Here is a 25814-nt window from a genome sequence, read left to right as displayed (position 1 = left end):
TTCAGTTTCAATGGCCTTTAACAGCTCAGGACACATGTACTGCCACATTTCTGATAAATACTGTTGTCCCTTTATTTTTGCACACTCCAAGAGATATGGAAGAGATTCAGCGGCAGCAGTTCGTACCCCATCGTGGAAATAAAACTTTAACATAGGCACCATAAGTTTCACCACCTGTAATTAGTAAAATGAGGGAAAAAAGCATGACTCACTAGTATTCATAAGACACCTTCTTATTAGTTGCCTATCAACAAGTTGGAAGCCTAGCTTTTCTGTCCGTTTGCCCATCTATCTGTTGGTCATGTTTACCTTGTCATCACAACTCCCAAATGATTCAAGATACTTCAGCCTAACTTGTATTTAAGGGAAACCATAAAAATGTTGGTATGTCTGTCATTATGCATTTACATTTTTGTTTTTTAATGAAAAAACTGGCAAAAAGTCACATTATAGTTACCAGTTCCTCAGTTTTTGTCAACAGCTTTAATCTTGGCCATAGCTTCCAATTGCTTCCAATTCATAAGATATTTCATAACTAACATGCTTCCTCACTATTGAATCTTTTTCAGCTGACATCAAAGCTAGTTATTATCAAGTAGCCAAACCAGACAACTGTGGCCATCTACTTAGCTACATTGAGGTTAACCCAAAGCATTATCTTACTAATAAATAAAGTTGGGATTTTAGCAATCAAATTCTGCTCTTGAAAAATTTCATATATTGCAGGATTAATTGCCCATGGAGATTGACAAAATTCCTGTGATCTGCTTCAAAAACTAGACATTTGTTATTAATTATTTTCTTGACATTCACATACAAAACAATTAACAGTTAGCATAACTTCCCATTCTATAAATACAGGGCATTGGATCAAATGGGCTTTTCTTAAAATAACCATGTACCAATTAAGTGACTAATTCTAAGAAGAGTTAAAAGTAATTCTTGTCCTTACTTCTGATATGATAAATGCTATATACCAACATTGGGATTGACCTATTTTCATCTGTTACTGTCATGTTCACTATCCATATATTCTGCCATTTACTGATATAATGCATTTTTGAGATGGTACATAACACTAATAGGAATATCTGATGTATCAACCCATCTTAATGTTGTAGTCATCTTTACCATAAATTTCTCTGATTCCGCGTTGGCCGAGCCGGGAAGTTCGAGTCCCGGCTCGGCCGACGCGGAATCAGAGGAATTTATTTCTGGTGATAGAAATTAATTTCTTGATAAAGTGTGGTTCGGATCCCACAATAAGCTGTAGGCCCCGTTGTTAGGTGACCAATTGGTGTTCCTAGCCACGTAAAAATATCTAATCCTTCGGGCCAGCCCTAGGAGAGCTGTTAATCAGCTCAGTGGTCTGGTAAAACCAAGATAAACTTATTTATCAAGTCGCTCTTGTACAGGTCATGATTTATCAACTTTTCCGAACCCTTTGTTCATCTGACTTCTAGAAATTTATGCTATAAAGTCCAGCACTGGGGAACTTTTGACCAATCAGTTTAAAGCAATGAACGGAGAGTTGGAGTAGTTAGAGCAGAGTTGAATATAGAATTCAAGCCAAAGGCCAAGCACTGGGACCTATGAGGTCATTCAGCAGTGAAATGGAAATTGACAGTAGGAGGTTTGAAAGGTGTAACAGGAGGAAAACATTGCAATTGCCCTAGAATCAATTGCTAGGAGAGTGAAAAGTCAGATGGAAGAAAAAGAATATGAACAGGGGTACAGTAAAAAGAACGAAAGGGGTTGCAACTACAGGCCAAAGGCACACTGCAAAGAACCTTAAGTAGTGGCTACAGTGCACCTCATGAGGTGCACTGATGACACTACTCCCCTAAGGGAGGAAGTTGTTGGAAGGCAGGATAATGAAACCAGAAAATAAAGAAGTACAAGGATCTAAAAGGTGACACTGGGAGAAAGCCCAACAGTCGCACTAAAAAGTCATAGCTAAGTTGGACAGCAAAATTGATTTGAAAATGCAACGACAGAGCTCAAATTGAAGAATGCAACAATGCAGTTGAAGTGAAAGACTATAGCTAAAAAGTGGCACAACTATAGAATTAACCACTTCTCACTATACTGTACACTATTTCATTGAAGTACTCTTTCACACCATTCTGTGACACTAAATTTTAAATTCATCATTTCCTACTGAATTCACTGAATACCTTCATAGTATCCAAATGGAAACACGACAGATTGGAACCATGATATTCTTGCTCTTTTTTTAAGTTCTTCCTCAAAAAAACAATATGCATGTGCAGATTCAATCTGGTCCATTCAGCAAAGAAATCTACAGTAATACTATTTATCACAAGTTACCTGCTCTGTGTAATCTGCAAAACCATCTTTGAGTTCCCTGGCATAACAGACAAGCATTTGACAAGCAGTAGCTTTCTCTTCCAACCCAGCTGTGCGGATGCCGAAGTTCTGTTGTTCCCCAATAGATACAAACTGCCACTCGTCATCACCATCCACCGCATTCATATCTTCATTATCAAGAAGAGCCACCTGAAAACAAAATAACATTAAAAATCAATATAAATGTTCTGATCAAATGTATTATTAAAACCCCAAAACCTGATCAATAAACTCTTCCAAATATATTCACAAAATGTCACTGCAGCAATACAATTAACAGTCGACAACCGCCAAGTATTTGGTCACACAATAACATCATGGATAAGAACCGAAATCAGTAACAAATTCTGAGTATATTTGTTGTAAAATATTGACCTAAGTTTACCAAGAATGAAGATGCAGTAACTTTTTTGGATTACATATATTTCCAATATTTCTTTAAACTTTTCTTTGCATAATTACAATTATAACAGACATACTATCAACAACAGCAACCCCTAGGTATACTTGAGCATATATATAAAGAGATGTCATGTGTGTGAGAGAGAGAGAGAGAGAGAGAGAGAGAGAGAGAGAGAGAGAGAGATAGAGAGAGAGAGAGAGAGAGGGGGGGGGGGGGGGGGGGGGGGGGGCGCACTACACGCCCGCTCAACGTCAAGTACACAACTGAATCATGAGAAGCCTAGAATCGGCGAGCTGAGCCAGTCAAAAAGTTGCCATTAATTGAACTTTCAAGACAGCAGTTATACGGGTTTTTAGATGGGGTGTCAAGTATTCGCGGATTTTAACAATATGCGGGTGGTTGTAGTCCATATCACCTGTGAATATAGGAAGTTGACTGTACTAAATCTAACAACTCTTACCTCTGGTTTCAAAGAAGCAGTCTTGATAACGGGTCCCATTACCAAGGGCAAGTAGGGCTCAAATCGCTTCCCCATAATCTTACAGATGCGAGCCCATGCAGATATAAGGTAAGATACTTGGGGGTCATCATCTGCCATCTCCTCTTGATTAGTTTGGGCTTTCAGTAGAAGATCCATCATCTTGCCAGCATCAGCTAAGAACTAAAGAAAAGAATGCCCAATGAGGGCCACTTTATGTTAATATCATTCAAGGGCAACATACTAAGAGGATGCAACAGTAAAGGGAAAAATAAACTGAAAATTTTTTAAATCTACAAACTTTGAGTGAAAAGGCTAAATTTAAACCTGGTGTGTTCACAAAATTAAGCTAGTTTAACCAAAGTATAAGGAGAAGGACTAAAGAATTACCATTATATGCTAGCAAACACACGGAAAATATATTGAGAATAAGAGAAAACAATATACGAGAAAACAATATACTACCCAAAATTACATTACTTTTTTAACTAATCACAACCTTAATTCTTTACATTCTTTTAAAGCCAATATTTAGCATCATCATTAACATAATAACTGTTTTCTTCTGTATCACTAGTATTCACAAGCAACATAATAGCAGTAAAAGAAAAAACAAGAGATCAGTAACTAAAATAGCCTTATAATAATAAATACAAATAATGCATACTACAGACAGCAGGAAATTTAACATTTTAATATGGTTTTAATCATCCACAGAAATCCAAACACTATTAACCAGTTTAGCGTCCCCTACGTGATAATATGTTTACTCTGATCTACTATACAGCGCCTTCAACAGAATATTACATTCAAGATTTTAACTGTGCTTGTCAAGCCACCAGTCCCATAATAATATGTTTACTCGTATAGAAAGTGTAAGAACATCATTTGGTAACACTCAGCACACATAAGCTGTAAATGGATACTTATTTTCCGCTTGGCAACTTTTCTGGTGGTCGCTTGATGCTAGAAAGCTTGACTTTTGTGTCTTTCACAATGAAATGTACTAAAGAGGAGACTTATTTCTTCAGGTGAGATCAATCAAATACAAGATAAGGACTGATATTGATGACCTATTTGATGATGAGAGCTCAAGTTCTGAATCCTCCAGTGATGAGGATATTGAGAGAATAAACTTTACTTCCGACAGCGGGAATGAAGATGACTTTTCATTGCTGAGTGACTTGACTCAGAGAGGGAGAGGGAGACCCCTTTACTTTTGTTGCTGATCCCGGCATGTAATTTAGTTGAGAATAAAGAGAACCCATTAGAACATTTTCAGAAATACTTTGATGATGAAGCGTGACGGTACGTTAGCAGCGAGCTCATGGGGGGGTGAATGCTAAACAGGTTAATCACTAATTTAATTGGACCAGTTTGTGATTTACAATTGGTAACATTTTGTATCCTACACTCAAATGTTTGGCTTATTAACATTGCATATAAATTACTTGAATATCTGAGTTACAGAAAAACATTACCTTATCAGGACCAACAGCAAGGCCAATCAAGGACACACACTCAATCGTTTTTCCACGTAGCAATCTCAAATCTTGAGAATTGGCATTTTCAATGATGTACATCAAGCAGGGAATAAAACGATCATAGTACTCTTCAAACTTTTCTTCAGCCGTGTCTGCTACTGAAGCAATGGTGGTGACAACTTGCTCCAATACTAATTTTGTGCCACATTCCATCAACTGAAAAATACAAAATGGGGCACTAATTATAACAAATGGAAGAACTAGCACTAAAATGTTCTCAAAAGAAAAAAAAATCACATTATAAGCAAAAGAAAAGAAAATCAAAACATTCACACACATGAAATCAGGTCTTTCTTCAAAGTTAACAGGGTTCTAACCATGTGCACACAAGAGAGAATATTAGAAACTTACCTCCTTGAACTTGGCAGCAAGGATACTTTCCAACTTTGCAATGATCGTAGGTAGGTAGGTTGCCAAGATGTTCTTAGGACATACCTCTGAGAAATTGACCAATGCAGCACCTGCATGAGCCTATAACAAAATAATAAAACTCATTCACAATAACTGAATTATAAAGGTATTTCCATATAGCCATCATTTTTGGACACGTTAGATCTATGTCACAGAATCAAGTAACTAATACTAATTATCAACTTACTTGGACTCTTGGGTTTGCACTGTCATCCATAACATGCAATAACCCTGGGACTACTATTTCATGGAATTTCTTTTGGAAAACCGGTGCAAAATCAGTAGCCATCTGACCAATGGCATTACAAGCTGCATAACGTACTCTGGGGTGACTGTCATGCAGAAATCTGACAACAGCATCCATTATCTGAAAGACAGTAATGCTTAAAATATCTAAATTACAGATTTAATACCATATTAAGAACTGTTTGGCATTTCCATCAAAATTAAATTTTCAGAACAAAATAGTGCAAGAAATAAATGAACCAACCTGAGGTAACATGTTTTCCATCTGTTTGTGACAGCCCTCACCAACAGCAGATATTGCCATCAAAGCAGCGTGTCGACATTTCCAGTTTTCACTCTGTAACATCTGAGACAGAGTTGCATTTATGTGTGGAAGAACAGTCTTTCCTCCAAGTCCACAAGCTAATCTGTCCAGGGATGACTCTGCTACAACAGAGTTGCTGTCATTATCTTCCTCAGCTTGTTCATCACTTATACTCCAGTCCTGAAGGTGAAATATAATTTCAAAAACATATTTACACAACTTCCAAGCATAATTTAGACACTAATTATCATGCAAGATTTCATGTAGGCTTTCCTTCTTTTCATGTTTTGATGTGAAATGAACTCTTTTCACTGTCCTCTGCACTATTTGCATTTTGGTGTTATGTCTTCACTACTTATACTTTTAATCATGGTTTCCTAAGCCTTTGACCTACTAATTTCATATCCATTGCTTTCCTGAAAACCTGTTCATCTCCTCAATATGTCCAATCACCTTGATCTTTGACATCAGCATATTCTCCAGCCCACGGACAAGATATCTTCCCATAGCACTTAAGCCATTAACTTTATTCTATAACCACAACTTTCAAAGATATTCTTCATTGTGTTAGTGCACAAGTTTCCACTGCATACAGTAGTACATGCACTATCAAATGTCTTTGCTCTCTATTTTTAGCGCACAAGTTTCCACTGCATACAGTAGTACATGCACTATCAAATGTCTTTGCTCTCTATATTTATATTTCCCAGTAAAGTAGCAAACTTTTCCTTTCATCCATGCTATAGTTCTAACTGGTCCTTCACTCCCACATTGATTGTTTACTTCAAACATTTACCCTTCTAGAAAAAAAAAATCAATCAATCAATCAACTTTCCCACTGAAAATCTCGTACCCTTGGTATACTTTTCAATTGTCAACATATCTTTTAACTTTAATTGTTACACAAGGTACTTGGTACAATACCGTACAAAGGACTTAAAGAACAACCCAGAGACAGGAGGAGAAGATCAAGTAAAAGTACAGCATGTACCAGCATTTACCTTAGCCATGATGCATAAGGGAACACACACACATAATTACAGTGTACATACAATTGCACACAAACTGACACAATAACACTGGAGAAAAGTTCTAATGGAACAGGGTTGGACAATTCATACTGATACATTCAGAAAATCTAATTTATATTCATATAACTTTGTTTGCTAATTTAGGCACTCATAAATTCACTGTCACTACTGGCATTATCCTTGGAGGTGGGGAGATAGAGAGAGAGAGAGACATGGACAGGGGGACCAAGTCCCAAAGATTCAGGTTATATAACAAACTTTAAAACTATAATATAACTGCTCTCCAATGGTTGGCAATGCTGCCCAGCCTCAGGAAAGTGTTACTAACACTGCTTATAATCCTAAAAAGACTGAGAAAGGTGTTTGGGTGATGAGGAAGGTCTGGAGAAGTTTCCAAGATGGGAGGGTGGGTCAGATGGCTAGGCATTGTGGCTGGGAGAGGAGGGGCAGTAAATCTGTAAAGAAGAACTACTTAACAAAGGTGTTGTTTTGGAGGGTGGATTCAGCTGGGGAGCAATTTCCCTGGCTTAGAGTGGGTGGGAATGCAGTGGTCTCCTGATATATTAGTCAGAATGTACTGAGCCTCCAAAATTGGCATATATTAATAAATTACTATACAGTACATGTAGTATAAAGTATACTGTAGGCTAGGGTACTGTGCATACTCTATGTATATGATATACTGTAGTATTTACACAAAGCTAACTCTTATTAATGTTATTCAATTTCTCTTTGTACTGAATTACCATAAGCCAATATGCATTGAACTTATAGAATTAGCTGAAATTAATAATTATTATACCGTATATGTATAAAGTATACTCTGTAGTGTAGGCTAGGCTACCCTATATGCAAAGATGGTACTGATTATCCTAGTGTGGGGCTAGGCTATATTCGAGATATGACTTTTCCAACAAACGATGGCTTTTTTGGAACCTAACCCCACTATAAGTAGGAGAATACCTGTATATATAACTACAATACTTACTTCCTCATCCTCTAAGTCAGTCATCATGTTGAGCATCTGTGGAATGAGGGTTGTCATGTACTTTGCACCAGCTTTCCGCACCATGGCTGGTGCAGTCTCTGCCAATGTTACCACCACTTCCAGCAACAAATGCTTCCAGGCATCACCTACACTAGGATCAGGTAGAGCCTGCAATAATAGCAAAATTATTATTTAATACTTAACCGATTACATTAAAGATATTATAACTGCTATAAGAACAACATCAGTAAGAAAAACCAAGTGAATAAATTACCTTTATGGCCAGTTGTAAGATGGCCTCAACTTGTGGGCGCAAAAACTTGGGGCAACTTTCAGCAAGATCAACCAAGCATTTCAGAAGAGCATCATCGTCACCAGCTTGTATGCTATTTGCTATTATCTGTAGCATATAAACACACATTAACACATATAATATTATCTATTATAGTATTTCTGCTTACACTCAACATTACTCAGGTGATTTCCCTCACTTCATATTACTGAATACAATATTTCATTCTTTCAGTCAAGCGTGAATAATGGCTGTGTTCTATTTTCCTCTCCAGATTAGACAAATTTCCACAAATCGTCATTTAGACAAAACTGATAAACAATACCCGACAATTGGTCTGATTAATGTCAATCACACATCCATATGGTACGTGATTGTCTTTTTGAAAATGTTATCAGACTACATAACTGTTCATGACAGTTCATTATTACTTCTGTCACAATTAAATGCTGCCTAGGTCATCATTAAAGGTTGCCTAAAATCTCTGCACCTATAGACAACCTGAATTATGTAGTGCATTTGACTACAACAGGAACTAAATGCATTGAGATATATCCACAACTTGGCATTTGCTTTATATTTTTTAACTGAATTTTTCATCACAAGGTGATCTCCTAGGTTGGAGTTACTCACTACATATAATGGACTTTTCTTTTTAGGACAGGTTTTATCTACTGCTGTCATTTTTTTTCTCTCTCTCCATATTACGTGCTTGAATCTTGTTAGCAACGTCCTGACAGTAGCTATCGAAATTTATGTACTTGAATCTCGTTAACAACCTCCTCACAGTATCTATCAAAATTACCTTATGCAAAAATAAATATACATTTACAGCATAACACTTGTCACTTTGCATAAAGGGGAAGAATAACAAAGATTACCTGGAGGAAAGCTGGAAGAAGATCAGCAAAATTTTTCTGAATGTTAGGCTCATTGTCATGGAGTAAAATAAATGCTGCCGTTGCTTTAACGGCCAATGCCTGGACAGGGGGGTTTGCAGAATCTGCTAGGGAGGATGTTAACATTGCCTTGATCATGCCCAAATGCTGTTGTTGTTGATTACCAAAAACACCCGGGACCAAGCTGAAAATAAAAATGAATTCACATGATAACCAATGTCATAATTTACTAACAAGCTTTTGCAAAGCAACTGTGATGCAGTATTCAAGAACCTTGTATGCATCAGAGGATCACAGGACAAGTATCTGACTGTGGAATACATATCTGGCAACTCTTTACGTACTACCACTTGTAAACATAAAAATTATCATGATTAATGCATACCTGAATAATGTAATGCATACCTGAATAATGTGAGAGCTATTTCCTTATGATTAATGTTGGGTGAACTAGCACTCTCAAATAAGAACTGAAGAAATTCGGGCCACATGTTGTTGCCTTCATCATCAATCATGTTATGCGCTAACTCACTAATTATATCACAGAGTTTCTTGCGCATGTTTCCATCTTCCTCCTGCTGTACGGAAGCAAGCAACTGTGAGCGAACTTGAGCCTGTGTTTCTTGTGGTAACTGGGGGAGGAAAATAAAAGTCGAGATGTAAGTTTTCTTCATGATAAGACCAAGATTACTTCAAAATGTAGAACACAGATAGTGCTGGATATATTGAAAACAATTTTATATACTTACAGTTGGGAAAACTTCGTCAAAGTTTGTTGTAAGGAGCCTTCTAAGGAGGACAGCCGCCATTGTCCGTGCATCTTCGCTGGCTGACTTGTCAACAACATTGCTTAAAAGGAACTGAAACTTTGTGCTCGGCGCAATCTGGTCGTAAGTGTTCTGTAAAGAAAAAACTTCATTAAAACTAAAGTTAAAATTCAATAATATACATATATATATACTATAGACAATTTCTGTCTGTGCTCGTTATGCACGCCCAGACTATAAAAGCTACGGCTACCAAATTTTTATCATAGAACACCCCCCCCCCCCCCAAGATTTTTAGTAAAAATCTGAAATTCGAGGGCTGACCCCATTACCCCTCTATTTCATACCCCCTCAATTTTTACAACTTTTGGAGTTGAAAGCAAACTCCTCGGATTTTTCACAGCTTCTTTGGCTTGACAGGATCCTAGTGATTACTTATTCTGAAAGTGATGCATAATCAGTCCTTTAGGGGTTGTCATCACGGATGGCATGCCCCTTTTTATCCTGAGCAATGTGAGGTACAGCAGCTAATAATATATATGTATTACATTGCAATGAGAAAATGAATCTGCCTCTTCTTATTTCAATAAAAAATATGGCCCCATTTCATCAAACCAAGTGTTGATATGAAATAGTACGTAAAATAGAAAACTTAAGGAGATAAGCCTACCTTTTTTCAAAGTACAGGGTGTCCCATAAAGTACCAGTACCATTTTGAGCAATAAATATTTGTAATGACACTGGGACTTTACGAACACCATGTACTTCTACAACGAAGCAAGTTTGATTTCACTTTTCCCTTACTTCTGGTACTGTGAGCATTTATAGATAAATAACTGCATTAATATAAGTACTAAAAAACAAAGCTGTGTGTGTAATAGAAATAAATCTACACCTCACATACGGATTAAACCCAAGACATTCAAATGAAAGGAAAGGGCACTTTCAATTGACCAAAAAGGAGAGAGAGAGAGAGAGAGAGAGAGCTCAACACTGAGGGTAAATGACCAGCGCTATACCGTAATAATTAAAATGTACACAAAATCCAAGTTTAAACATTTAAAGCAGCAGTCCTAACGACTAATCTCCATTTGACATTGATTTTCACCGCTAACAAAAATCTGATAATCAACGATGAAGTAGCATCAAAATAAGGCACTGATAGTGCAACCCACCAGAAGTATCTGACCCCAAAGTACCTTTAGTCCCCTTCTTCCAACGCCCACCCGCCCTTCCCAAGCAGATGGCATGCAGCCGAATACTGTGTGAGAGAGAGAGAGAGAGAGAGAGAGAGAGAGAGAGAGAGAGAGAGACTATGCTGATAGATAGGCCAACTAGCCAGCTTTAATGTGCAATATATTCTGGGCAAACATTTCTAAAAACCGCTGAACATTGATATAATATATCAATGTACAGTAATTAACATAAACAGAACCTTGAAAATTAAATCAAGTGCACAAGTGGCCTTTGATGCTTCCAATGTCTCGGTCACATAATGACTAATGGGCAATATTCATATTGGTATAAAGGAAGGACTAGTCAGGGTTTTGGAAATAATTACTTTTCCACATGTAACTACTTCCTGAACATACTGGGGAGGGAATATAAAAATATGACTTAAAGCATGAGAGAGAGAGAGAGAGAGAGAGAGAGAGAGAGAGAGAGAGAGAGAGAATATTTAGTCAAGGCCATTCCGTTTGATGGCATACAGCACATCAAAGCAGAACAGCCTTATTTTCACCCCCCCCCCAACAAAATCTACCCAAATTGTGACCCACAAGGACAAGGGACTACATAACAACTAAGTTAGATCCTTGATGAGGATCCCCTACTATAATGCTAATGACAGCCTTCACCCAGTTTAGCTATGAGGAAGACGCACTCCCATTTGCTACGGAGACTTGAAGAGAAGTGGAGTATTTGCCATGTCTGTTTATTTACATTTATATAAACAAAATTTCATGATGGAATACGTGTCATGGGAAGAAGGCACAAAAAGCTGTAGCAATTTAACAGCAGTTCCACATCAGTGCATTTATATTTGACAAAACACCGTTCAGCTTTAAAAAAACGAATGATAGTAGACCAAAAATATTATGTTTATAGCAATATATATATATATATATTATATATATATATATATATATATATATATAGACGACCCAAAGCAGTCAGGACTACATACTGTCTTTTGTTTAAAACAGCGCCACCAATCCACTTACGGACGTTAGGGACGTGTAGAAGAGTCATGTCTTTTATAGAGAATGTAGGACTACAATAACATTTCTTGAGGAGAATAAGAGCCCTCTCTGATAGAGCCCAAAAATACACCCACAAGAGCTTTTAGTGATAAAAATCAACAAGGAAAAGTACTGGAGGTTTTTTTTTTTCTCTCTCTCTCTCTCCAACACTCCGCCGTCATCTTCCGAGTCGGAGTTGACCTTCAAAACTCAGAGCTGACTCAGTCATACCAACTTGCTTTCATCAACTCCTCATTTTGATGACACTGAAGCCTCAGTTCATTCTTGTTGGAGGGAGGATTTTACATTGTAAATTTGGCAAATGACTGAGAATTAAAAGGCTAAAACCGAAACCCAACTTAAGACACTTTGGAAAACCAAACCTTTTGATATTGAAGAACCTTAGCAACACTGGTCCCAGCGAGGGAGATCACGCAGTGCTGATGCCACATTAGGATTTTTTCCTTCTTTTTTCATTAAAGTTATGTTCTGAAAACTGCATAATTTTTGCGCATTCCATGAAAACTCTATAAATATCAAAAAGTTTCATCAGCTCAAATAAATCTATAACATAATTCTGTAAGCGTAGTGAAACAACCACGTGACAAGAAAAAAATCCACTTCGCGCCAAAAGCCCCTCACTGGGTTACAAAGAGGTCCATGAACCGAATGGTCTCTACCTACCTAACCCCTCCCCCCCTCCCCACCAGGGGGTCCAACAAAGCCCACCCTACCATCACCGGCCACGAACGCTAAGCCTTATTCTCTTTTTCATGCTCAATTTTTTCTCTTGTTGTACCTACGAACATAAAATCCCAATTAAAGTGCGGACGACTAAGAAACTGCAAGAATGGAGAAGAAGCCATGACAGAATTCCAACTAAAAGAAATAAACGGTTGGGTTGCAAATCGAGTTTAGACCTTCAGCATTCTCCGGACTTTTCCTTCTGGCCACAGGGTACCTCCTCATCCCCTGCCCCCCAAATAAGCCCAACAACAGTTACTTAACAGCTTTCCCTTAAACTCTTGGATTGGTATAAGACATCAAAGTGTAGTACTACCATCTCACCATATTTTTTGTCATTCCTATACAACCTCTCACTATATCGTAACCACTTCACAGTCTCCAACCCCATCATCATTATAAATTACATAAACATCCACTGGGTAAATAGTAGTTCCTTATCCCCCCACAACCACACAATATTACTCATCCTCAAAAAGGCAGGTACACGCCAACTGGATAAAAAGGAAAGCATTTATGATTCAGAAAATGTATATATGTGGTATACGTGAACTCATTTTCTAATGAAGTTTCAGGGACAAATTACGTTTGGAGTAAAAATAAATGAAGATAAAGGAAAAAATGACTGTAAGAAAAACGGATTAGTACACACTGCCTCATCTCGCCGTTAAGGTAATTTTTTAGATATAAGCCTACCTACCAACAGTTCATTTTTTTTATATAGGCCTACTACCTACCAACAGTTGTTTGTGAAATTTTCCCACTTTCTACCTATTATCTATCTATGTAAGTAGCATTGCCCTGCACCTGCTCCCGGGCAAGTTCTCCCCGTTCCTACTGTTCCTTAGGCCTTGGATTCTAAAAACCGAGCCCCTTCGGTCACAGGCGACCAGTAAGAATACGGTGCGACATCTGGTAATACAAATCTCAGAAGTGATTTTTTCCCTAAAAATAAGAACAATAATAATTTTTACGTCTACACTGATGAGGAACACCGTTCACGTATGCGCCTCAGTGGCGTGGTTGGTATGGTGTTTGCGTCCCACCTCGGTGGTCGCAGGTTCGATTCTCGGCCATTCCAATGAGGAGTGAGAGATGTGTATTTCTGGTGATAGAAGTTCACTCTCGACGTGGTTCGGAAGTCACGTAAAGCCGTTGGTCCCGTTGCTGAATAACCACTGGTTCCATGCAACGTAAAATAAACCATACAAACAAAACAAAAACACCGTTCACGTGTTCGAAAGGCTTTAAGTTTCCTTATATAGTAATATACTTTCATATTTGGGGATTTTATTTTATAATATTGTTCTTCACGAGACTGAATTTCTTAATAATAATAATTATAATAATAATAATAATAATAATAATAATAATAATAATAATGAGATGAGTGTTGATTGGCGACAGAGGTTCAAATAAGTCTAAGTCATCTAAGCCATTTGTCATAATTAGGGCGGGGCCCATTTCTAACTTGAACCAAAGGCAACGAACGATTTTGTCTGCATCGTACCGCAGCTTTGGTCTGCAATGGGAATATCACACTTTCAATCTTTTAATTACTTCCGCGCGTCATCCAAGCAGTAGTACTACAAGCAGCGTGTTTGCTACAACGTGCGAGGCGAGATGGGCATGTTTCAATTTGTAAAAATTCAATTGGGAATAAATAAACGATGTCTTACACACATTACTTTCAAGGCGATGCCAAGACTCCTGGGAATTAACTTATATGTGTACAGCCACGACACTCCCAAGACTTGCAGCATAATAAGTGGAATTTTGGAAAGTCAACAATACACCAAGACCCTGTGTAAGCCGATCCCTCAAGCCGGCGGGAAAAAGAACAGCTTTCTAGCTACGACGGCGCCATGTGGCCGATGACAAGAAGGGAAGGCGGGGGGAGGGGGTGCCGTATGTGGGGTGCGGTGGATGGCTGGGACGAGGTTTACACGTACCCGTATGCATCTTCGTATTCGTGACACATGCACACGTACGTTGAACCATAAGGCATCAAAACAGGCAAAAATCTCATCTCAGAATAAACGCACTATTGAATTGTTAAAATGTTAACACTTTCCCATTAAATATCCAGCAAAAATTCAAGCCAATAGCCACTCCCCTTCCAGTGGTACTACAAAAATTAATTTCATAAACATTTAAAAATACACCCAAAGGAAAATCCCAAAATATCTGCGATCATCCCAGTTAAGAAGCATAACCAAAGACGAAAATAACCCTAAGTGCGCCAAATTGCTAACATACTAACAAAAGGAAGACAGCAATGAAGGTAGCAACCTCTCCAAATTGCAGAGAAGATTACAGGGAAGTTTGAGCGTCACATTTATTACCTCCGGGTTTCTCGTAATTCTTGAAAATTTAAACTTGCTTTCTCTTTCAAAAGCTACCACGGGACGCAGCCATACTTTCCACAAATTCTTGCAAGCCACTCCCTAATTCATTAGCCAAATTAGTCTCAAACACATCCAAGAGATACACTATCCACTCAAGCCATCCCTATCCTATTACACCCTCATCCCTTCATCCAATACACTCATCCTCTTCACGAGCTACACACTAGCAACCCACCAACAGGAGGAGATTCAGCCCCACCAGCCACCATCCATCGCCACCACGTCACATACTCAGGAGAGAGAGAGAGAGAGAGAGAGAGAGAGAGAGAGAGAGAGAGAGAGAGAGAGAGAGAGAGAGAGAGAGTCCTTCCCGCCTCGAACACCAACGTCCACCACCAACCTCGGACGGCTGAGTGCTAGACTCATAAAACCCAAAATTTTCCCCGGATTTATGAAATACTGGACACACGTAGCTCTTACCATCACCGCATGATGGCTGAATCGGTTACAGCTAACGCATAAAAACAGCAACACTATATAAATTACCAGAGAACGTACAAACAACAGCGAAAATAACGCTTCACGGCATCTTTGGATGATGCTATCAAAACAAAACGCAATTTAAGAGGCCAAGCTATAGCACTGTATCGCCTACCCTGACAAAGAAACATTGACAAACTTTCTACAGCCGGGTTGCAAAATTAATAATTTGAGAAAAATATATACGACAAAACTTCATTGGTTGCCCCTAAAATTAACAATTAGTTAAGGATGCTGAACACATTTATTAATAAGACTACATAATACTTTATCTTTTAGTCCGCACTGATTAGCCAGCCTTTCTTTACGTTCGCTAAAACTGCTTGAATGAATAAAGCTGAAAACTGGTTGATTGAATAAAGCTGAAGTAAACGTGACTCGACCCATAATATGAAAGGAAAACTGGAAAAGAGGCGACAACCATTTCTACGGGATATTCAACTCTTTATATTTGCCCCTCTTCCATTTACTATATTTATAACTTTTCTCAATCTATAAAGCTCTATATTAAGAACGCCGATTCATATAACATCAAAGAAGTTTGCTTGTCGAATCAAAGTCACCCTCCCATTACCGCTGACATTTGAGTCGATTCCACATACATCATTACGGGTGAAATAACAAATCAGAAGTCTCGTTTTCACAAGTTGATAATATGGTGCTTTATGAAAACTTCAGCGGTCGGATAAACTAAGGCCCTGATACATACATACATACATACACACACACACACCCAGACGGTCGAGATAGGGCAAGAAAACTTGCTCATGATTCCATACTATGAATAGGATAACCATTTTAAACAAATCATTAAAAAAAAGAAAAAAAAATCTGCGGTGACGAACGCAGTGAAGAAGTAGGGAGGCCCCGATGCTCAAATTGGCCATTTTTATGACATAATCCTTATTATTGGAACCCTCCAACATCAAGTGGGGATAGCAGGTGGGAGAGGGAGGAGAGGCCGCGCTACTCAAAAATAACCCGTTGGTCTACTGGGGAAAATAATTTTATAATGTAACAAACCAAATTTTTTTTTTTTTTTTTTTATAAATAGCCATTGTCACTTATATCAAAATGAAATTGTATAGAAAAACTATTAAATAACTACCCAGACCAGTGGCTAAACATGTCAACTATAACTTAAGTTGTAAACTTGACATTATATATATATATATATTATATATATATATATTATATATTAATATATATATATATATATACATATATATATATATATCTATATATATATATGTCATATCACATTACCGTGATTCATATACATACATCGAGCTAAAAAGTCCCATAAAAATATAATTTGCTCTACCTCGGAATTAATATATTTTCTTATATGTTAACCGAAGGGGGATTTTTAGTTTTTAGGTTAACGGGTTAATGGAAAATATATTAATTCCCGGGAGCGGAGCGAGTTAGATATTAAAAAAGGACATTTGTAGCTCGATGTGTAATATATATATATATATATATATATATATATATATATATATATATATATATATATCTATATATATATATATATATACACATACACACACACACACACACACACACACACACACACACATATATATATATATATATATATTATATATATTATATATATACACACACACACACACACACATATATATACACACGAGATGAATTTTGGAGTAGCCTAATTGTAACATCATCGAACAAATAACACTGAAGCGATATGTTGCTTTTGATAGAGCTGACCGTATGGCAGCACGGGCTCTTGCTCATAAGAGCAGCCCTCTTAAAGAAGCAACAGCGAGCAGAAGCTGCCTACAACACTGTTCTATGCAGCACTGCTGCTGCATAAGCGAGCAGGCGCTTAGAGCAAACTCAACGAGGGAGCGGCCATGCACCACCAGCCTCCCAAATTACTCATGTAATATGTACGCCAGTACTTCCTCATGTATGGATCAACATCAACAAAGGACGAGCGCGCGCGCGCACATCCACATCTACGCTAAAACTCAATTTACCAGTCACACCCCTCCAATCCACGTGTTCAGGCCGACACCCACGTCCGCAAGCACACTTGCTTATACTTTATCTTTTCCCTTCACTGGGGTTATTCGGTCTGTCCTGATTTAATCGCTCATTTTTATGCAGCTGAGTGGAGAGGCTCCGTTGATATCTGGGCGCATATGTTCATCTTGAGTCTAGTAAATAGCCGTTGAAAGACGGGAGTAAATACCTTAGCAGAATAAACTATATAATAATCTTTAAATCTACGGTAGAAATAAAGTGAAACATGGACTTGGAAGTACTTTCGTAGTATATACTACATTTTCAAGTTCACAGTGTGAACTTGAAAATGTAGAATAATATATACTAGGAAAGTACTTGTTCCAAGGCCCTGTTGCATTTTCCTTTCTACCGCGGATTTAAGGATATATATATTGTGTGTTAATTACCACCGTGTGTTTGATGGCTCTACCATGAACAGACAAATAAACCAGCAATCACAACTTGTTAATTGCTGGAATTAGATACCAACAAAGCCAGTAGGCAACTAAGTACAAAAAATATTGCAGCTCACGAATTATTCCTGTAGTATTAAACATTTTCAACACCCGTCAACTACTGCCTTACGAAAACACACACACGCACACACACACACACACACGTGTGTTTATAAATACAAAATTTAGGAAATGCTTAATATGCCATAAAGCATACATTACATTTATGAATACTAAAATTATGATCGTACAATATCAACTTTGTTGTTGGTGGTCCAACGCGTCCTAACCAATGGAGACACGGGTCAGGTTAGACAGGGATATAAGCCACCAAGGAAAAATAAACTACGGCGTTTCTGCAAGATCTTTCGACTTAACGGTAAAAACTCCGTTGTTTATTTTTCCTTCGTGGCTTATACCTTTATTTATGGATTTATCACGTTCCAAACTTTCGTGATTCAGTTATACACACACACACACTATATGCTTAAAAATCACAGTAGATGCACATGACTTCATAGATAAGCGAATTCCACAGGAAAACTATAGCCAATTTCCTGTGGAATTCGCTTACATATAAACTATATTATATATATATATATATATATATATATATATATATATATATATATATATATATATATTGGTAGGTAAGAAAATTGGAAATTAGCCACCTTCCCACAGCCAGACCACATTTGGAATTTCCAAAGCAACTGTGTTTGGGATGCGACTAATTACCTGCGCAAGCCACCCACCCAGTAGCCTCCTCTGAGAGATCTGCTTTACACAAAACTAAGATAAAAGTTAGGTATCCAAAAAGTTGAGGTGAAGAAAAGTTTCCTCTAGATTGTTTTTCTGTCAGAAGGACTAAAAAGCTCACTCCAGACAACACAACCACTTAAAAAATCCTCAAAAATTTATGGTTCTGACAAAGCACATTCAGCCACCGCTCACTCACTCAAGGGCAGAGAGAGAGAGGAGAGAGAGAGAGAGAGAGAGAGGAGGGGAGAGAGAGAGAGAGAGAGAGAGAACAGACAGTTCGCAGGCAGAGAGAGTGTCTCAGTCTTAATGAGAGCGTAGAGTCCAGAGAGAGAGAGAGAGAGAGAGAGAGAGAGAGAATCAGACAGTTCAGCAGCGAGGATGAGGTCTCCAGTCTTAATGAGAGCGCTAGAATAGTCCACGCAGGTATGTATGATAATATCCGAAAAAGCAAAGTTTAAATTAGTGCTTATCGCAAGAATGAAAATAAAACGTTAACGTCTTTAAAAAAAGTCACAGTCCGTGATAATTGATATATATATATAATTACTATATATATACTAAATAATAATATATATATATATAATATATATATATATAGAGAGGAGAGAGAGGAGAGGAGAGAGAGTAGAGTTAGATAGAGAAAGAGAGAGGAGAGAGACGAGGAGGAGAGAGGGGAGGGGAGGGAAGAGAGAGAAGAAGGATGGAGAAGAGAGAGAAATTTATTCAGACCAGCGGTAAAGTAAAATAAAAAATAAAGTATATATTACCATAGTATATACGCACAATTGAAATACGCTTGTGAGGATACATACACATGACCCTCTGTACTGCAACTGATTAAAAATTAACTTAACGATCCCAAGTTATCAATAATGGTACAAATCAACTGAGAAAGAGAGAGAGAGAGAGAGAGAGAGAGAGAGAGAGAGAGAGAGAATATTCACACCCACACTATATATGTATATATATATATTTCGAGAGAGAGAGGAGAGAGAGAGAGAGAGAGAGAGAGAAGAGAGAGAGAGAGCAGGCCCGAAAAACGGAAGTGGCACATCACCGAAAAAAACCACAAAATGCACCAACTCCCCCCCCCCCCACCCACAAAAAAAAAAAAAAAAAAAAAAAAAAAAAAAAAAAACAACAACACTAAACCACACCTTCCAACTGTAGAATTACTTTTTTGTGGAAAAGTTCAGTATCTAGAAAAGAAGTTCAATATCTATAGAAAAAAAAAGGTAAAAGTTCAGTATTAAAATAAATAAATTAATTAATTAAACCAACTATACTTTTTTTTTTTCCATCTGTCCATCCGCCTGTGGTGGTTGCGCATGGTAACACTGCGTCCCGGGCTTTCAATAATGTCCTATTTCGAATATTAACGGTGTAATTCCCATACAGTAAATTATTAAAACGCTTTTCAGTTGCAAATGTACACCCAAATATCCTTTTATTTACCTAAAATTTATACAGCGTAACTATTTAATGCCCGGGAAGCAGTGTTACCATGTGAAAACACCACAGGCCGATGGACAGATGAAAAAAAAAGAGTATAGTTAAAACACGTTATAAAAATAACTAAACACGTTATTAAACCCATGTCTGTAACAAATGGACAAAATTCACGGGAGATAAGCGTCAAGTCTCTCTCAACCTGTCGAGAGAGAGAGAAGAGAGAGAGAGAGAGAGAGAGAGAGAGAGAGAGAGAGAGACTGCCCCACAGACAATATAACAAGTGGCTCTAACACACTGAATATATTTCAAGTATATTTTTAAAGCCTATAACTGTCTTGAAGGCAATGACTTTCTTCTCTCTCTCTCTCTCTCCTAAACCAGTCTCACTCGACACCAAAGACTTTAGACTTCAGGCCATTCTCTCGCCTAATCACGCGTGCCAACTTTTCCCCCCCCCCCCCCCTTTTCAGTCTAACAAGTTCCCCTGAAATGCGCTTTCCTCGATTCCGTTTCTGACAATATACTCCAAGAGAACAACAGCAATCACACCCCAGGTGGTCACAAAACTCAAAAGGACCTTTCACCGAGGACCAACATCCAAGATAAATAATATTAGGTAAAAGCACGTTCTCACTCAATGATGGCTGCCAAGTTCGGTATAGCTACAACCATTAGAAATGTCCAAAAGAATTATTATATACACTGGTTTAAAGCTAAGGATTATATTTCACATTCCTTTGCTGTAACACCATTGTTTTAATGGGCCTTTAATACTTGATAGTAATATGACGTACTCTATTGAGTATACGTACATTGCAAATCTCTGGCGTTTCGCTAGTACCATAATACACATTTTATATACATATATAAATTATATCCTTGAATTCACGGTAAAAAGGTTTAATGATATTCTCAAGCACATGTTCCTTCCTTCGTGCTACATTGGAACGGAGGAAGATGAAAACACGAGAATTGTCCGAGATCTTTCGGTCTTAACGACCCTTAACTAAAGGCAAATCTTCAGTAAAGCTTTGGTCGTTAGGACCGAAAGATCTTGGAAGTTCTTGTTTTTCATTCTCATCCGTGGCTGTACCTTAATATATAATTAATATATATATCAGAATAACATGACCACAAAATTTATAAAACGTGATGCGATGAATAAATAAAGGTAATGCCTACAGTAAAGGGTCGATAAGATCGAAAGGTCTCTGCAGTTATCGTTTTTTTATTTTCCTCCGTTGATTTAACTATCTACTATATATATATATATATATATATTATCTATATATATAATATATATATATATATATATAATATAATATGAATGTCTTTAACGTATTCTAATAGTGCACCATATAACTTGTACACCAGCAACAAAACATCGCTAAAACTTGCAACGTATCCTCAGTAGAATACATCATACATCTAGGGAGATGTGTAAAAAAAAAAAAAACAAAAAAAAAAAAAGTAGCAATGAGGAAGAAATATGACGAAAGGATGGAATAACAGATGGGGAGTGAGTGTGTGTGTGTTGGCAAGTTTCTAAAGAGTTTAAGATGAGAGAGAGAGAGAGAGAGAGAGAGAGAGAGAGAGAGAGAGTGGAGAGAGAGAGAGAGAGAGAGAATTAATAGCAAGCTCCTTTGTTCAGAGAAGAAAGGTCACGGAAGAGCCTCTGAATAAACTGCCTAGTCACACCAATTAATACGACCTCAAAAAAAGAACGTACTGCAATATTCTTCCAACTGAAATGATTCGATTGGAAATAATGAAAGTAAAGTAGTCGCCAGAGGAGAGAGAGAGAGAGAGAGAGAGAGAGAAACCGTTCCTCTAAGTAACCAAACCACCTAAAGATCATCGCCCGCCATGCCATGCTTATGCCATCCACTCACACCAATCTCCCCCCCCCCCCCATCGGCCCCTCCCCAGGGTATGACGTGCGATGCCTCCCCCTGTCGTCACATTCGACGCGAAAGGCTGACGCGTCTTTCTGGCTTGGGCTCCCTCTCTCTCTCTCTCTCTCTCTCCAAACTACGCTATAGTAGATTCACATCAGCCGTGCATTTCATGTTTAGACCGATCCCTTACGACGCTCCTGATTGGCTACTGGTAAGCCAATGACAGGGCTAGAAACTCTCCCCAGTCTCTCTCGAGAGTTCATATAGGCAAGATGTGCGTCCCACCTCTCCTGGGGAATGCTTTTGGAAGACGTATCCCTCAGGATAGGTGGAACATACATCCTGACTATGTGAACTCTTTGAGAGAGAATGGGAGTTTCCAGGCCCGTGATTGGCTTATCAACAGCCAATCAGGAGTGTCGTAAGGGACTGATCTAGACATCAGATGATGTGAATCTACTATAGTACCACCCATCAGGATTATTGAGCGCCCTAATGGAAGTGAGATTTATAAATTCGTATGATAAATTATGAGTAAGTTAATGAATGATACCAGTGTTCAAAACTGAACGGAAAACAATGACGAATGATGGATAAAACCAATATAAAAATTGAATAATTAAATAATTATCGAAATTTTATATTTAAAACTATATACTCTAAGATAAAATGACTACTTTTGCTCATGACCTAAAAATTTTTTTTTATTGCGTTAAGTAACTTCACTCCATTTTAGATCCTTTGGTAAAAATAATCTATCATTTTACCATAAAATATATATATATAAATTTGGTGCGAATTCAATATCTTAAACTTTCACTTTTTTTTTTACGAATTTCCTATAATAAACTTCACTGCAATTCCAAAGCTGACATTCTCTTCATTTTTATGTTAGCCAAGTTCCTGTTCATGTCATTTTTATCAAGTTTTGAAAAAAAAAATTGCATTAACTGTAATTATTCCTAATCGACAGGGGTTTCAAGTTTGTAACTTTTCCAGAGAGATCATACCTCCATTTCCTCAGTATTTTCAATAGTTGGACATCAAGTCTCCTCAATTTCCCAAGCCTTCAAAACGACAGCGGTCATTCGAAGTTAATTTTCTTCCAAGAGGAGTTAGTTTTACCAGACCACTGAATTTAAAGAACTCTCTTCAGGGCTGGCCCGAAGGATTATATTTAGTAATAATCTTGCCTGTAAAATTTATTTGCAATAAATGAAGATTGTACTGAAGAGCTTGTAGTGTTTGTTTGTTTGTATGGAGTTTTTACGTTGCATGAAACCAGTGGTTATTCAGCAACGGGACCAACGGCTTTACGTGACTTCAGAACCACATCGAGAGTGAACTTCCATCACCAGAAATACACACCGCTGACACCTCAATGGAATGCCCAAGAATCTAACTGGCGGCCACTGAGGCGCTCTTTTATTTAGTAATAATGTTGCCTGTAAAATATATTTGCCTTAAATTATCATTTTACTGAAGAGGTTGCAATGTTGTAAATATGTTAAGATTGCTTAAATGTTCTCGTTTACATCTGAAAATGTCTTTCGTTTTGTGGTTCTCAAAATAGCACCAGTTTCCTGGGCGTTGATATTTATTTCTTTGGCATTTCGTTCAAACGGGATTTCACAAACTTGCGTTCGACGTCGATCACAAATTGTATGTTATAGCTTACGATGGCCTTTTCTTAATCTTCTTGAGAGTGCCTCCGTTTTCTATCATTGCTTGGTGATATTTATAATCAGGCACCGTCTGACAGTCTTGAACTTTTCATTTGTGCATTAAGGGAACACTTCTTCCAGACATTTTTAATCACCATATTTTCTATGCTTGGGAATTCGATGAAAGTCGTGGTAAAATCTATATGAAAATATGGAGCGCGCGCACATACACACCACGGGGAGAGAGAGAGAGAGAGAGAGAGAGAGAGAGAGAGAGAGAGAGAGAGAGAGAGAGAGAGCATATTACTCATGAAACCTTTACCCATGACCTTTCAGTTCATCAACCAAGAAAACTAAAACATTCGACATTCTGACGTTTCGCTTTTTTCAGAGAGAGAGAGAGAGAAGAGAATACGGGCTGCGATAAGCTTATTACATAAAAGACAACGCCCGCATTCTGCTTATTGTCAATAGAAGAGAATTACACCACGAACTGCTTGTTTTTGGACCAACTCGTGGCTTTATTTGAAAATAAAACACAGAAATCGAGCACATAAATTCTCCCGAAGCAGGCTTCTAAAATAACAGAATGGCCGTTTTTGGGCACATATGCATGTGAGGCAACAGAACTAATGAACTATCAATAAATTAAAATGTTATAAAGCTTAAAAAATAAAAAAATTTAGTTGCCTCCGCACAGAACCGTACGGTAAAAGCTCCCAAAATTAGCTCTTCACATTTCATTCCAACGGTGATTTTGACGTTCGACTTTAGTATGTGTAATATATATCATACACGAAGGTGAGCATTATAAATTTTACTTTTCGATATATATGCCTCATACTACTGCCTGCCAAAGGAAGGAGAGAGAGAGAGAGAGAGAGAGAGAGAGAGAGAGAGAGAGAGAGAGAGAGAGAGAGAGAGAGAGAGAGAGAGAGAGAATAACGATGGAGCTTATCACCGAAACTCACGAGGTTGACGATATCAACAGCTTACAACACAAGAGTGAGCGATAAGTTTAAACAAATTATGAATCACATCTTGTCGGGGTCACTTCCCAATGAACTCGACTTCACCAGACGTTTGAAGAGACGACAAATCAATCCTTAAAGAAACGTCATATCAATCCATAGAGAGACGTCATATCAATCCTTAAAGAGACGTCAAATAATTCCTCATAGAAACGTCATATCAATCCATAGAGAGACGTCAAATCAATCCTTAAAGATATGTCAAATAATTCCTCATAGAAATGTCAAATCAATCCTTAAAGAGACGTCAAATCAATCCTGAAAGCGACGTCAAATCATTCTTCTCGAGTGTCGGACGAGATCCAGTTCCTCTTCGATAAGTTAGGCAAAATTCTAACTGGTCATGCAAGTAACGAAAGGTGACGAGGAAGGCGATCCTGAGAGAGAGAGAGAGAGAGAGAGAGAGAGAGAGAGAGAGAGAGAGAGAGAGAGAGAGAGAGAGAGAGAGAGAGAGAGAGAGAGAGAGAGAGAGAATCATCCAAGCAGGCGAAAACAAACAGCGGAGACGCCGCGAAAGACATTCAAATCGGACACCGAATGACCCGAGGTCACGCACAACCAACCAGGTCATCTCAATTTCTAAAGGTGCAACCCTAGGAGAGAGAGAGAGAGAGAGAGAGAGAACACGCCGGTACGTCTAATAACAAAATAACCACACCATCACCAAATGAAATAATAATCACATTTACATAATAATAATGATGCAAAGAATGGGAACGTGTGAAGATGGCCATCACCAAATGAAATAATAATCACATTTACATAATAATAATGATGCAAAGAATGGGAACATGTGTGAAAGATCGCATTCAAACAATGCCCTCTATCTGTATTCCTTAATTATGCTTTAGATACACTGGAGGCTTCCTTTACTTCGTAATGCATTATAATATTCGTTACAGCTGCTTAA

General features: G+C 37.9%; 1 protein-coding gene across 1 annotated transcript in view; it reads right to left on the bottom strand.

Annotated features, from left to right (window-relative positions):
• Positions 1-25814, bottom strand: part of LOC135206596 (importin-5-like) — a 126347-nt gene that overhangs the window by 57870 nt on the left and 42663 nt on the right. Inside the window, 12 exon segments of the mRNA XM_064237936.1 lie at positions 1-174; positions 2332-2520; positions 3234-3434; positions 4733-4951; positions 5147-5266; positions 5394-5573; positions 5697-5936; positions 7776-7943; positions 8050-8175; positions 8949-9150; positions 9372-9598; positions 9716-9867. Of these exon segments, the coding sequence (XP_064094006.1) occupies positions 1-174; positions 2332-2520; positions 3234-3434; positions 4733-4951; positions 5147-5266; positions 5394-5573; positions 5697-5936; positions 7776-7943; positions 8050-8175; positions 8949-9150; positions 9372-9598; positions 9716-9867 (2198 nt within the window).

The sequence above is a fragment of the Macrobrachium nipponense genome, chromosome 31 (assembly GCF_015104395.2).
Source record: "Macrobrachium nipponense isolate FS-2020 chromosome 31, ASM1510439v2, whole genome shotgun sequence".
Taxonomy (NCBI): Eukaryota; Metazoa; Arthropoda; class Malacostraca; order Decapoda; family Palaemonidae; genus Macrobrachium; species Macrobrachium nipponense.
This window is presented reverse-complemented; position numbering and strand designations above follow the sequence as displayed.